Source organism: Myotis brandtii, unplaced genomic scaffold, assembly GCF_000412655.1.
Source record: "Myotis brandtii unplaced genomic scaffold, ASM41265v1 scaffold963, whole genome shotgun sequence".
Lineage (NCBI taxonomy): Eukaryota > Metazoa > Chordata > Mammalia > Chiroptera > Vespertilionidae > Myotis > Myotis brandtii.
Window position 1 is genome coordinate 818457 of NW_005371986.1, and position 15309 is coordinate 833765.

The window sequence follows — 15309 nt, forward strand, 5'->3', positions numbered from 1 at the left end:
GAAAGCATGATGACTTCTCTCCTCCTTACGTGCCAGAATGGAAAGTAAAAATCTCTGAAAGTACGCACAATTAAATGGACATTATTCACACTTAATACTTTTCTCTGATGCTGCTATTTCTAATTTTACCAGACTTTCAGCCTCAGGGAATATGGCAAAGAATTCCCAGTGTTTTGAAAAGTTTTGCAGAGGGGATAGCATGACTGGCACTGTTTACATAATTAAGCCAACCCATATTTTCTGAACGCCTGTATGTGCCAGGCACTTCTCTAGGTAATTTGACATATATTATCTCACTTAATATCTATCCACAGTCCTCATTTTTACATGGGGAGGACATAGGCTGCAACTTAGTGAGACTGTGCCCTTGGGTTGTAAACTTTACAAGTGCTATTGGTGTTTGATAGAATCAGGTTTGAACTTGGTCTTTCTGACTTTATTCTCAGTTGATAACCATGCTTCTCATCTGAGTATTTATTCATCTTCACTTGCTAAAATAGTCATGGTTGTCTTTGACCTTTCAGAGGTAAAGGGATTATCCTGAAAAGCTTACATATGCTGAAAAAAGAAAGATTCTTTATCATAAAATTCCTACATTTTGTCATGGTTATTGGAATGTGGGATTATAATGACTACTAAAAACAAGTTGGTAAATGTTATTTTTTAAAAATTATATTAATGGTCTGAGCACCTTGAGAGACAACCATCAATATTATTTTATACAAACTAACCTTTAATTAATTGAGTTACTCTGCTTCTATGTCTTATCTTTAATTACTGAAGAATACATTCTTGTATTTTTGTGTTTATTGATATTACTTTTTGTTGCATCTACTTTGAGTGCTCTGAGACTGTAGACTAAAGATAGTTTTACTCTGAGGTTAATAAGAGTTTAGAACAGTGAGCAAGAGAATGTGATCTTCAGCTTTTCAGAAATTATGTATCAGTTTCAAATAAAGTAAAATAAAATGTTACATTAATAGCTACTAAATTTTTTGACAGATGTATTTGGCATTATGAGGAAAATATATAAATGTAAGTTAATATATTTAGGCAGCCAGATTTCATTTGAACTTTCCCAGGTCAAATGTAAATCATTTTGAAACTAAGTAATTGCAAAATTAGATGTTAAGCTGAAATCGCTGGAAGTATATTTACCCAATAGCAATAGTTGAAGAGACTGCTGATATTAGTTTTATTTTGGTATTATTATTATTCCTATGGAATTTTATGTGAATTGAATTTAATTGCTATAAAGCAGGTACACAGCATTATTCTGCTATTCTCCCACTTAGTTGAAACCTCCATGCATTCTGAGGAGTTTTATTTGGAAACTTTGAGGAAGATTATTTTTATATTTGGGATCAGATGGCCAAGAAACAAGAGACATGAAGTAGGAACATCTTTCTAGTACCTAAGCGCTGAACTAGCAAGTGTGCCTTTTCAGCATCAGTATGGTTTGATTCTTTTTTTTTTCTGATACATGGAATCATCGGTGACCTTACTAAGTGTTGTAGGTAGACAGAGGGAATAGAAACCTCTTCGATGTGGAGACCGAGTACACAACTCTTGTTGGGATTTGTCTGAGAAGCAGAGAGATAAGAAGGAATGGTATATCAGGGTTGAAGGAAAGCCTTGAAAGAGAACAGATACTAGAGCATGTTGGTGGCTTATGACAAGGGATCAGTCAAGAGTAAGGGACAAAAGAGATAGCAAACAGAGGGGACACCTGCTTTTTTTCCCTATCAGAATCTCTCCTGCTTTCCACAAATAAACCAAATTTCAAATGTCGAGACTAAAGAGATAGCAAACAGAGGGGACACCTACTTTTTTTTTCTATCAGAATCTCTCCTCCTGCTTTCCACAAATAAACCAAATTTCAAATGTCGATAGCTCAGCTGAGAATATGACAGGCTCAGCAACGACTGACATGAAGACATGCCTGTTTATCTGAACAGTGTGTTGAGCCTGATAAACTCTCCGTTCACTGAAGAGAAGAGCAAACATTGGAACAGGTAGACACTTTCATCAGCTAAAATGAATTGGACATATATTTTAAAATACACTAGATTACATAATTTTGGGGTAAGTAATGTTTAAAAATTCATATCACTCAATTGATTTTTAAAACATTCTGCAGATACAAAAACCATTAAGAGGGAATCCCTGAGAAGCTTGGAATTTTGAAAGACTTGGGACCTCACTTCACCTGTTTCAGGAGTTCAAATGATCAGAGCCGTTACTGATGATCATGTGAATTTTTCCTTTAAAATTTAAGCCTTGTGCTTCTGAATTCATCATTGATGCATGAAAACTTCAGTGATCCCCAAGGAGTTTAAAATTTGCAGTGTGGTGATTACCAAGTAGGGAAAATATATTTGTTTTGTCCCCTTAGCTGTTAAACATTTCTCAACTAAGTGAGAATTTTGAAGATCATATAAGGAGAAAACAAATTCAAGAATATGAAGTATTATTATTAAACCAAATGGCTAGAGGTGTTCCTTTTTCAGGCTTAATTTTTCATTCTGTTTCAGAGCATTGTTTTGTTAAAACGTGAATATAGATACCATAACGTTGAATCTAGCAATATAAAACTGATCAATGCTAAGGTCATTTTGAATTCTTAAGATTCCATAATTCTGAATTGAATTCCTTCCATAGTAGATTTTTAGAGACTTTAGACACTTGGTCTCAGTGTTGCAAATGTGCTTTATGAATCAGGAAGACTTGTATTGAAATTAGCATAGAACCATGGAATTTTAAACTAGGAAGGGACTTTAGGAATCTGTTCTTGCTCTCAAACTAAAATGGTCTAGAAATGCTATGTAATTTTTTTTATATGTGCATGTCTTCAGATACTCATAAATTTCATCAGATTCTTAAACTGACTGACAAAAAAGTATTGAAAACTACATTTATGGAGGAGAAAACTAATGCCTTGAAAACTGAAGCCTTTATCAAAATCACACAAAATTTTAGTGGGAGCAATTTATATAATGAAATATACTTCATTCTGAAGTCCATAAAATCAAAACAGACGTATTATGACTTCATTTACTGCTCAAGTCATTTATCTGGCTCAGTTGGTCTGTTGCATGACTCTACTTGGCTATTTAGGTGCTTTGGCAAAGCTTTAATTTTTTTATGAGAGAAATTTAAAGGGTACGGGGAGATGGACATCATCTTTACAGGGAAAAACAAAGAAAAAAACTATTTAAAAGTTGATCAAATTAGATGCTGAGAGGGAAGATATATTGGCATTTTGCATTGCACCAACCCCATGCTAATATGATAAATTCAAACCTCAGAAGAAACGGAATGTGTCCACTATTTTTCTGTTTTTCTGTTTCAGAAGTGAAATGAATAGACATCTTGATAGGGCCCAGCTGCTATTTCCATTGACTTAATGAGTTTCTCGATGCACCCCATTGTGCCTCAGTATTAGAGAAACATATGGTGCATTTACCTCTTAACTATGGATTTATTTGACTTTTTATTGTGTGTTTTCCACCTGGGATTCTATAGTTTCTTTAACAAAGCATACAGTATATATATGTATATACTATTATATAATATTTGCTCTTATTTGGATATATGAACAAAATTGCCTTTTCTTCTTAAATGTTAATAACTTCTAGAAGGAAAAAAAAGTAACAATAAAACCCTCCATCATTTTAAAGCAATTGTACATGTGAAGACTTTTTGGAAAAGTAATGTGAATATAGAAGAAGGTACAACAAAAAAGCTTTATCATTAGTAACTGAATCTACTAGGCAAGATTTCATGAAATAATTGCATCAATGGCCTAAAAATGCCTAAAAACATAGGCATTCTTGTAAAGATATTGGGTCAATAAGAGATGTCTTCAGAACAGAAATGCAATAAATCAGGGATTCAGAATAAAAAAGGGAGAAGAACATCAATAAATAGGTAGGCTTCTTTATTATTTATTTTCTGGTAACGATTTTGCTGAACCGCTTTTGATAATGAATCTCAAGTTATAAGTCTGCACATTCCCCTTACTACAGCATTATAAATGACTAATTATAGGAACGCTCACCATGAGCATGAAGTAATTCCCTGGGGCCACCTGAAAGAGTTGGTGCTAACTGCATTATGGTCCTGGGTTTTGATGTGCAGCTATTATGTTCCAAGCTTTGACTTTGAAGACATTGATCAAAAACTACCACCTTCCGCCATGCACAATAACACTGCGAGAGGCCTGACAACACCTCATAACAACCACCTTATGCTCACACTGAAATGGATTTCAGAACCAAAAGATGTGAATGGCTAGGAGCCAGGGAGGAACTGATTTACCAAATTTACTTCTTATTTAAAATCCTTGTGAATGGAAGCCACTTTTTTTTTTTTTAAACTCACACAGCTTTTTAATTGGGACACTTCTAATGAAAGCTTCAGAAGACAGACCCTGGCACAGCCCAGGACAGAAAAAAAAAAAGGCAGGAATGTATAATACTTTTCAATGTCAATTTCATCATTTTTATAACAATAATGAACAGAAAATTGTTTTCTAGGTGCTGTGGCAATTCTTCATGAACACATAGGGTTTTGAGGATATTTGGTGAATTGATTTTCATATCTTGTTTGTGTTCATTCAATGAAACACAGTAGGAACTAACACATTCAAATGTATCATTTTTTTTTAAAGTTAACTCTTTTGCTTTCCAAATGGGTATATAAAATTTCTCTTTTGTAAATTTTTACTTTGTAAAAGCCTTGAAGTATGTTTCTAATGCCAAATGGCAGGGTCTCACAACAATTACCTTGAGAGGGGAAAAGCTACCTTTGCATTAAATGTCAGGCTTTGAAAGGAGTAAAATTTAGTACCAGCTCTGACTTGGGTATGCTTGAGAGTAAAAGGAAGACATGTTTCAAGTTTCTAGTAGCATAAAAATATAAAAAGAATTTTTTTGCCTTCATTTCTGTCTTACTGTTACATGGTAGGAAATGGTAAGAAAGGGAAAACAGCAAAAAACCGTCATTTAACTTCACTAAATTAAAAGAACATATACAAAATATGGGAATTTTAATTTCTCTTTATTATTTTTCTTCATACCTTCTTTTTAAAAAATGGCATTGTTGTTAAGTGAAAGAACAGATGCATTTTTAAGGTGGCTAATGAGTCAGCCAATAAGCATCCTTTTGGGTAACTATCTCCTGAACAACTGCATGCCAGTGCCCTCTGAGCCTGCTCTGTAGTGGAAGCCAGCCTGGCTTTTGGGGAGAAGCAGGAGTGTAGGAATTGAAATATTAGACTACCTTGAGGGCTTCTTCTCTTTGAAACTTTTTTTCATTTTCATTTTAAAAAATCAGGATAAGCTCTGACCGGTTTGGCTCTGTGGATGGAGCATCAGCCTGCAGACTGAAGGGTCCCAGGTTCTATTCCAGTCAAGGGCATGTACCTTGGTTGCTGGCACATCCCCAGTAGGGGGCGTGCAGGAGGCAGCTGATCGATGTTTCTCTCTCATGGATGTTTCTGACTCTCTATCCCTCTCCCTTCTTCTCTTTAAAAAAAAACAATAGCTCTAGCTGGTTTGGCTCAGTGGATGGAGCGTCGGCCTGCGGACTGGGGGGTCCCAGGTTCGATTCCAGTCAAGGGCATGTACCTTGGTAGCGGGCACATCCCCAGTGGGGAGTGTGCAGGAGGCGGCTGGTCGATGTTTCTCTCTCATCCGATGTTTCTGGCTCTTTATCCCTCTCCCTTCTCGCTGTAAAAAAATCAATAAAATATATTAAAAAAAAACAAACAAAAACAAAACAAAAAAACCCCCAATAAAATATATAAAAAAATCAGGATAATAGAATTTGCCTCCATAAAGTGATTATGAGGATTAAATGACATAATATAAATAAAGCGCAAGCATGGTGCATTATGTACAATAACCAGCTCTTAAAAAGTAGCTGTAATAATGAGAGAGATGTCCATATGTAGAGGATCCTTTAAAATGGTAATATTTTATTAGGTAAATCTATTGATAATGGCTATTGTGTTTTCTTTTTAATGAACTTACCCAGGATGCATTTTTTACATTAAACTTCTTACTAAAACGCTTCAGTGTTTAATATGTGATATTCATTCTGCTAAGATTTCTAACAGCCACATAAAGGGCTTTCACATACGCCCTGAGTGAAACTGTTGTTGTCTGTGTGAGGACTGAATTATGAGGAAATGTTTAACATAAACATTAATTTATGACGGTGGGTTCCATTCAGTGTATGACAAACTACAAAGCTTATCTCAATCCCTAAGCATAAATTACTTTAAATATCCCAGGAGTTAAACAAAACAGGAGTTTCAGAAGTTCTGAGCCCTATTACACGGCAGACTTAGGTCCATTAGAGTAAATGAAATAGAGCATAGCTTTTGAACACGTGCTTACAGAATTAACCACATTGGCAGCAAGGTTTCTTGTTATAGTCTTTAAGTCAACAGCACTCCTTTATAAGGAATTGTTTAAATCAGCAAGTTCACAAAAGGCTGTGTAATTTACTCGAAGAACCATCAGAGTATGTTACAATGATTAGAGCGTTAAGCCAGTTTTGCTTCAATTCCCCCCAATCATATTCAATCAGAGATTTGCAAAATAATGATTATCTTTCTATGAACTGAAACCTTGGGGGGAATTCTTTTCCTAATGGAATTCTGGATTATCACTGTTATTTCAGGAGAAAGCAGCATCAATTTCCTAATAAGAAAGCCACTGCCATTTAAAAGAAAAAGAAAGAAAACATGAGATGATGATGAAATGAATTGTATATTAAACTTCAAATTCATATGATCTCTTCAGGAAGAAAAGTTGTTAACATAAATCTAAATATTTAAAAATATCAACAACTTTTAATTAAGTACTTTTATTTATAGGAGTTTATTCTAAAGAAATCATTTGAAATATAGAAACCACTTAAAGCTCACATATTTATTTATTTATTATTTAAAACAGGGAGAAAATGAAACATTATAAATGTCCTAAACTAGAAGAATTAAGTAATTATTGTATGGCTAAATAATGAAACATTATATAGCTATTAGAGCTTATGTTTGCAAAAAGCAAAAAATAGGAAATGTATCACAATATTAAGTTAAAAGTATTATATACATAACTTTTTTATATGCAGAAAAAAGATTAGAAGCAAATGTACTCACACATTAATCCATCACGCTCATAAGCAACTATGTGTGCTTAGTTCTAAACATTTTGAAAAATACTAGAATACAGTTACAGTGGCATGAAAAGTATAACTAATAGTAGAATTTCACAATACTTTTTCTTTAAGAACAAATGGTCATAAAATACCTTATTTAATATTAAAGGTAAAGAAAACAAAGGAAACAGTAAACCAGACTTAAAAACAAATCACACTCCAGCTTATGTAAACATTAGGGAGGTAAGACAGGAAAGGATTAATTTTAAGTGAACTGGAAATTACTTCTCAAAAATTTCAGAATACAAAGGAGAAGTAATGTGATATTAGTGCCTATTCAGTCAACTCACAAGTAAGTCCTGTGGCATCTATTCTTTACTTATTTTCAAAGATGTGTTGAATGTTTATTATGTGCAGGGCATGTAGAAATGGTTATTGGAAAAATAGGTACTTCTCTGTTCCCTGTCTTTGTTCATTTCTTACAATTCTAGGTAAGCATCGTCCACTGGTATGAAAAGAGCTCTTAAAGCCACAAAAGAACACGTGCTGCTCCCTGTTGCAATCGGTGTCCCCTTGGTTGTGGGGGAACAATGTGTACATTCTCCAACTGGCTTGTTGCCCTCCCAGAGCAAGGGATCAGAGATGGTGCCTTATAAGGGAGTCCTATTTCCCAAAATGCACATGCTGTGGTTAGTTACATGTCTTGTATAATGAATTATCTCTCCCTAGCAGCAGGGTATTCTCAGGAATATTGGTTTTGGTGAAGGGACACTTCTTGGCTGATGATATATATCACCAAACATGTCCATTGTTCCCCAATAATACTCCAGGAAAGGCTATGTTCTGAGGAGGCCTCTCTCTTCCCACTTGGGGTGCCTGGCCATTTGATGAGAGCAGTCCAAGGGGTGAAATTCATGTTACTCTGCAGACTGTAGCCTCTCAATCATGATGGTGATCAATGCCTTTGAAGAACCCCAGAGAAACAGTTCAAACTTTCTCCTCAAAACTATCAAAACACAGTATTAGCAAACAGTATGGCTCTGGGAAGTCTTGGAGTAGGAATATACAAAGTGTGCTCACGTGTATACTGAAGCCATGGAGTGAATTATATATGTTTATGCATGAACAAATAGGCAATTTAGACCCTGTCCTTCCAACTCCCCAGTCCTCTTGCCAAAGCCCTCTGGCCAAGTAAGTACCCACACTTTCACTTTACCAGCAGGTTAGCAAGGATATTCTTCCAGCAGGAAAGGTGCTTTGACTGAGTCTTAGTGGGGGTACTAATGGGGTTCTTTAGAGATTGAGAACATCCATGAAAATAACTCCAGACTAGGTTTGGCAAAAGAAATGGTCCACAATCTTGGACTTCTCCTTGGAGATGACTTAATGTTTTCATTTGCCTATGGGAGAAGTGAAGCTGAGAGGATAAATGTTTTACCCAAGATCTTAGTTACAAGAGCCAGGCCTGTATTTATGATTGCTGATTTGTACTTTCCCTTTTCTGTGCTGAGTGGTTGGTACAGTGAACCAACAAAAAAGCAGGGGGAGGTGGAGAAGTCCTGAGGGGCGATCAGGGCCAGCAGCTGCTGACGGCACCGAGCAATCAGGGCTGGCGCTAGGCGCCAGCAGCGGGTGCGAGTGGGACTGGCACCGGCAGTAGGTGCGAGCGCCGGGTGGGACCACGGCACATGGAAGCAAAGAATTTTCAGTAACCACCAGAGGCTCGCCCCAATGACAGTGACTGGCGCCCGCTTTGGTCTGGTGCCCCCGCACACCTGCTCCACCATCCTGCCATAGCCGACACCCAGGTTCTGCACTGTGCCACCTGCTGCCCATGCCTACCATGTTCCACGCTCTGCCGCCTGCTACCGACGCCCAACATGGTCCTCATGCGCCCCTGGTGGTCAGCGCACATCATAGTGACCGGTTGTTCAGTTGTTCTGCTGTTCGGTCTGTTTGAATATTAGGGTTTTATATCTATAATAATAAAAGGATAATATGCTAATTAGACTGGACGTCTTCTAGCCATCATTCCTGACGTCCTTCCTGACAAAGCCAGGGCTTGGGGAAAGCCAGCCTGGGTCCCAGGTGCCTGAGGGCAGTCCAGGGGAAGCCAGTTGGGGTCCCGGGTGCCTGCAGGCAGCCTGGAGGAGGGAAGCCCGGGTCCCGGGTGCTGAAGGGAAGCCGGTGCCGGCAGCCAGGGGAAGGAAGGCCTACTCTTGTACAAATTTTTGTGCATCGGGCCTGTAGTGTATGCTATATAATAAAGAGGTAATATGTAAATTGACCATCACTCCAACACACAAGATGGCTGCCCCCATGTGGTCAAAGATGGCCACCACAAGATGGCCAGCAGGGGAGGACAGTTGGGGGTGATCAGGCCTGAAGGGGAGGACAGTTAGGGGTGGCCAGGACAGCAGGGGAGGGCAGTTAGGGGCAATCAGGCTGGCAGGGGAACAGTTAGGCGTCGATCAGGCTGGCAGGGGAGTGGTCAGGGGCAATCAGGCAGGCAGACGAGTGGTTGGGAGCCAGCAGTCCTGGATTGTGAGAGGGATGTCCGACTTCCCAGTGGGATCGGGCCTAAACGGGAAGTCGGATATCCCTCTAGGGGTCCCAGATTGGAAGAGGGTTCAGGCTGGGCTGAGGGACACACCTCCCACCGCTCCCCCCCTCCCCCCCTGTGCACGAATTTCGTGCACCGGGCCTTTAGTATATAATAAAAGGCTAATATCAAATTGTCCCTGTGGGCAGGAGTTGGACCAACTGGGAGTTAGACGTGCACTGACCACCAGGGGGTGGCGTGGAACATGGCAGGCGTCGGTGACGCGGCACTGGCAGCAGGCTGCAGTGGAGGCGCTGCCAGTCCTGATGGGCCCTGACAAGAGCGGGACCGTGGCGGGATGGTGGAGCACGTGAGTGGGTGGTGCCAAACCAAGGTGTGAGGGAGTGAGGGAGGCCCCAGCTGGTGGCGGTGGTGGCAGGCAGCTGGGGGAAGGGAGGCCCCAGCTGGCTGTGGCGGCCACTAGGGACCCTACCTGTGGATGAATTTCTTGCACTGAGCCTCTAGTTATGGTATAATTGACATACAACAATCTGCACATATTTAATGTACACAATTTGATACATTTTGACATATATACAAGTAAAATCATTATCACAATTAAAGAATGTATTCATCACCTCCAAAAAAAGTTTTGATTCTTTATTCTTCCTGCCCATCTTTCACTGTCCTTCCAAAACCTGTTCCTAGGGACCACTGATGTGTTTTCTTTCACTATAAATTCCTAGTATTTTATATACTAAATGATATCATAGAGTACACACTCATTTTTACCTGGCTTCTGCCTTCCAGAATAATGATTTTTAGGTTTATTCATGTGTAGCATGCAGCCATGTACTTTTGTTTGTTGCCAAGTAGTATTCCATTGTGTGCTTATATTAACTGTTGATGGTTGTTTGGGTTTCTCCAGTTTGCTGCTTTGTATGGACGTTTGCTTTATTTCTGGAATGACTGGGAACGCGCATGTTTAGCTTTTTAAGACACTCAACTGGCTTCCAAGGTGGTTGTACTGCCTGACATTTCCAGCAGGGGTGTGTGAGAGTCCTAGCTGCTCCACATTCTTGCCAATATTTTGTATGGCCAATCGTTTAAATTATAGTCACTCTAACAGATGTGTAGTAGTAGTTCAGGGTACGGTTTAACTTGCATTTCCCTAGTGACTAATGATGTTCAGCATCTTGTGCTTCTTTACTATATATATGTATATATAATTTCTGGTGACATACTTCTTCAAATCTTTTGCTCATTTTAAAAAATTGGGTTCTTTTTTTGAGTTTCAAAATTTCTTAATATATTATGTATATAGGGCCTTCATCAGATATGTGTATTACAATTCTTTTCTTTCAGTCAATGGTATGATGTTTCAGTCTATGAACTGTGTCTTCTGAAGAAAAGAAGCATATAATTCTTATAAATTATAATTTATCAATTTGTTCTTTTTGGGGATCATACTTTCGTTGTTGTATCTAAGAAATCTTTGCATAACCCAAGATCACAAACTTGTTATCCTATGTTATATGGTTTTATGATTTACATTTAGGTTTGTAATCCATTTTTAGTCAGTGTTTGTAAGTTGTGTAAGGTATGGATCAAAGTCAACAATTTTTTTTACATACAAATGTCCAATTGTTCCAGAAAAAATTGTTAGGAAAAAAATTATTCTTTTACCACTGAATTGTCTTTGCACCTTTGTTTAAAATTGGTTGTCTATTTTTAAACTCTCTATTCTGTAACATTGGTAGATTTTTTCTGTTTTTTCACCAATACTACACTGTTTTTATTACTGTAACTTTGTAATTACTTGCAAAATAAGATATTGTTAGCCTTGCAACTTTACCCTTTTTCAAAGATGTTTTGGCTATTTTAGGTCCTTCCCTTGCATTTCCACACGAATTTTAGAATGGATTTGACAATTTATTCTGAAAAGTCTGATGGAATTTTGAGACTGAAGTGATTTATAGATCAATTTAGGTATAATCATGTTCTTAACAATGTTGAGTCTTCTCACCATGAACACACTATATCTCTTCATTTATTTAGATCTTTATTTTTTTTTTGTTAGCAAAGTTTATTAGTTTTCAGTCTTTCACACATTTTATCATTTTTCATTTAAATTGGTACATTTTATTTAAACACATTCACTTAAAATTATTTTCACTTCTTTGTAAGTTGTGTAAGGTCTGGATCAAAGTCAAAAGTGAAAACCAGTATCACTTGCCATCTTTCACAGATCTAGAACAAATACTCCAAAAATTTATATGGAACCAAAAAAGACCCCGAATAGCCACAGCAATATTGAGAAAGATCAAAGTTGGAGGGATCACAATAACAATCAAGTTATAGTACAAAGACACTGTAATCAAAGCAGCCTGGTACTGGCACAAGGACAGATCAATGGAGCAGAACAGAGAACCCAGAAATCGGCCCAAGCTATCACACTCAATTAATATTTGACAAAGGAGGCAACAACTTACAATGGAGTAAAGACAGTCTCTTCAATAAATGGTGTTGAGAAAATTGGATAGGTATATGCAAAAAAATGAAACTGGACTACCAACTTACACCATACATAAGAACAAACTGAAAATGTATAGAAGACTTAAATGTAAGCCCTGAAACCATAAAAATCCTAGAAGAAACCATAGGCAGCAAAATCTCAGACATCTTTCATAGCATATGTTTGTTGATACATCTCCTAGGGCAAGGGAAACAAAGGAGAAAATAAACAAACGGGACTACATCAAAATAAAAAGCTTCTGCACAGCAAAAGAAACCATCAGCAGAATGAAAAGGGAGTCCACTGTATGGGGAAGCTTATTTGCCAATGACATATCTGATGAGGGGTTATGTCCAAAATATATAAAGAACTCATATGAGTTAACAAAAGGAAGACGAACAATACAATAATTAAAAATGGTCAAAGGACCTAATGGACACTTCTCCAAAGTGGACATACAGATGGCCAAGAGGCATATGAAAAACTACTCAAAACTACTAATCATCAAAGAGATGCAAATTAAGAGGACAAGGAAGTATCGCCTCACACCTGCTGGAATGGTCACCATCAACAAATCAACAAATAACAAGTGCTGGCAATGATGTAGCAGAAACTCTAGTGCACTGCTGGTGGGAATGCTGACTGGTGCAGCCACTAATGAAAACAGTATGGAAATTCCTCAAAAAATTAAAAATGGAACTGCCATTTGACCCAGTGATCCCTCTTCTAGGAATATATCCTAAGAATCCTGAAACACCAATGAGAAAGAATGTATGCACCCCTATGTTCATAGCAGTGCAATTTACAATAGCTAAGATCTGGAAACAGCCCAAGTGCCCATCAGTAGATGAGTGGATAAAAAAGCTGTGGTACATTTACACAATGGAATACTATGCAGCTGTAAAAAAGAAGAATCTCTTACCCTTTGAGACAGCATGGAGAGACCTGGAGACTATTATGCTAAGTGAAATAAGCCAGTCAGAGAAAGACAAGCATCACATGATCTCACTCATGGGTGGAATCTACTGGACAAAATAAACTGATGAAGAAAATAGGTCCAGAGATATATAGGGTGTCCCAAAATTCACACAAGATTTGATTTTGATAGAAAACACAGGTTTATAATTTAAAATTGTAAATTTTTTGTTGATTCATAACGTATACAGTATAGGGTTATGTATGGAATAGCACGTCGGGTAAATGGCCTCCACAGCTTTGCTGGAACATATGCAAAGCCGTGGTCTTCATTGGTCTTCATTTTCCCTGCTCCTGGGCCATAATTGGTACTTGGTAATGCTTATCAAATTGAAGGGATTGAAATCAAAGAAATAACCCTATACTATATACTTTATGAATCAATAAAAAATTTACAATTTTTAATTATAAACCTGTGTTTTCTATCAAAATTACTTCTTGTGTGAATTTTGGGACACCCTGTAGAAATGACACAGACTGACCAGTCTCAGAGGGGTGGGGGTGGGCGGGGTTTGGGAAGAGATTAACCCAAGAAGTTATATGCATAATCCATGGACACAGACAGTGTGGTGAAAGCATGGGAGGGTGAGGGGTGGAGTGGGTCAATGGGGAAAAAGAGGGATATCTAATACTTTCATCAATAAAGATACATATTTTTTTAAAAAGTCATTAAAAATAAAAAAAACCCTAAAAAACAAAACCCCCAAAATACTTAGACCGAAAGAATCAGAATACCTGGACAGGAGTGCCTATATCATTTAAAAGTGTCCTAGGTGGTTCCAATGCTTAGGAAGGGGAGAAAACCTCAATGACAGGCTAGCACTTGTGGATATGGGAGGGTGGTGATGGTAGTGATGATGTGGCGTAGCCCGGAGGAGAGAGCCCAGATTGATTAGCAGTGTCTTCCCTGGACACTGGATGCCAATAGGTGGAATGGGAAAAATGTCATTATTACTTTCCATCTTAGGGCTAGAATACGCATTGTCCGTCAAGGCAGTCGAATATGATCTTGAAGAATGAGAAAGCCCTGACTCTCCTTTCCATTAAGAGCAAACGCTCTTGAAGTTTCTACCTCAAATGCGCTTTTAGTTTAGAGCAGTATGATCTTCTCTTACAATTAAAGGCATTAAGTGCATATTTCAAGAATGTGTTCTTATGATAGCGTATTTAAAGAATGGTCTAAAGGACCTTCCATGAGACTGTACAACAGAAATGTGAAGTATGTTTGAGACAGCTTTAACCCGATTGTTCAAAAATAGTTCCAGATAAGAAGTTCATAAAAACTTCTTTGGGAGGGAGTGTTTCAAAATTTAATAATACGTAGAATCCAAATGTGCACGTGTTAATAAACAAAATGCAGGAGAAGAATCTGGATGTGAATTCATCCCCTTCATTATCCCTTGTTTTGACGTAGCCCTGAGACCTACTTAAGGTAAAGCAGCTTTCAGGTGGGGAACATTTGCAGCCTGTGGAGCGGTGCTTCCTCATGAAAGCTGCCCACGCTACCATCCTGGAGACTTCATCCGGGAAAAGGACAGGAAAGAATTCCACATTCAAACCTTCACACTTGCTTCAAGATTGCTGCGGCTGTTCGGGGTCTTTTTTTGGTTTCCATATACATGTTTGCAGTACTTGTTCTAGATTTGGGGAAAGGAGAATTTACTACTATTGCTTAATTTCAGAAGGGCAGTAAGAGGCATGAGAAAGGATTCAAAGGTTGTTTCACAAATACAAACACTGAGGAATTCATGGGGAAGCAAGTGCAAAAGGGCTTCTTTGGGGAAAGGCCACGGGCATCCCACCAGGAGAGTTTCTTGTGTCTCCTGTTGCCCCTCCTCCCAGAAGGTCCCACTCTCCGCCCCTGGCCCTGGGCTCCAGGCTCTGAGCTTGGCCCGGAGGCGCGGTGGGCGGGGTAGCCTCTCGGAGCTTCCCTCCGGCTCAGGCTCGCCTAGCGCTGGGACCTTAGCGTTGCGCCCGGGCTCTCAGAAGAGCACTGGGCACCTGCACCTCTTAGAGCGGCGGTCCCCAGCTCACCGCGGCGATTGTACCAAACTTTGTCGGTGTTCCGGGGGGAGGCGGCGGGACCACGGCCGTCGCCCCGATCCCCGCA

The 15309-nt window shown here is 38.7% G+C and overlaps 1 protein-coding gene across 1 annotated transcript in view; it reads left to right on the forward strand.

Moving 5' to 3' along the window:
* The first annotated feature begins 502 nt into the window (after positions 1–502).
* DMRTA1 (DMRT-like family A1) overlaps positions 503–15309 on the forward strand; it is a 20168-nt gene continuing 5361 nt past the window's right edge. Inside the window, exon 1 of the mRNA XM_014533305.1 lies at positions 503–526. Coding sequence (XP_014388791.1) covers positions 503–526 — 24 coding nt within the window. The remainder of the gene's footprint in view (positions 527–15309) is intronic.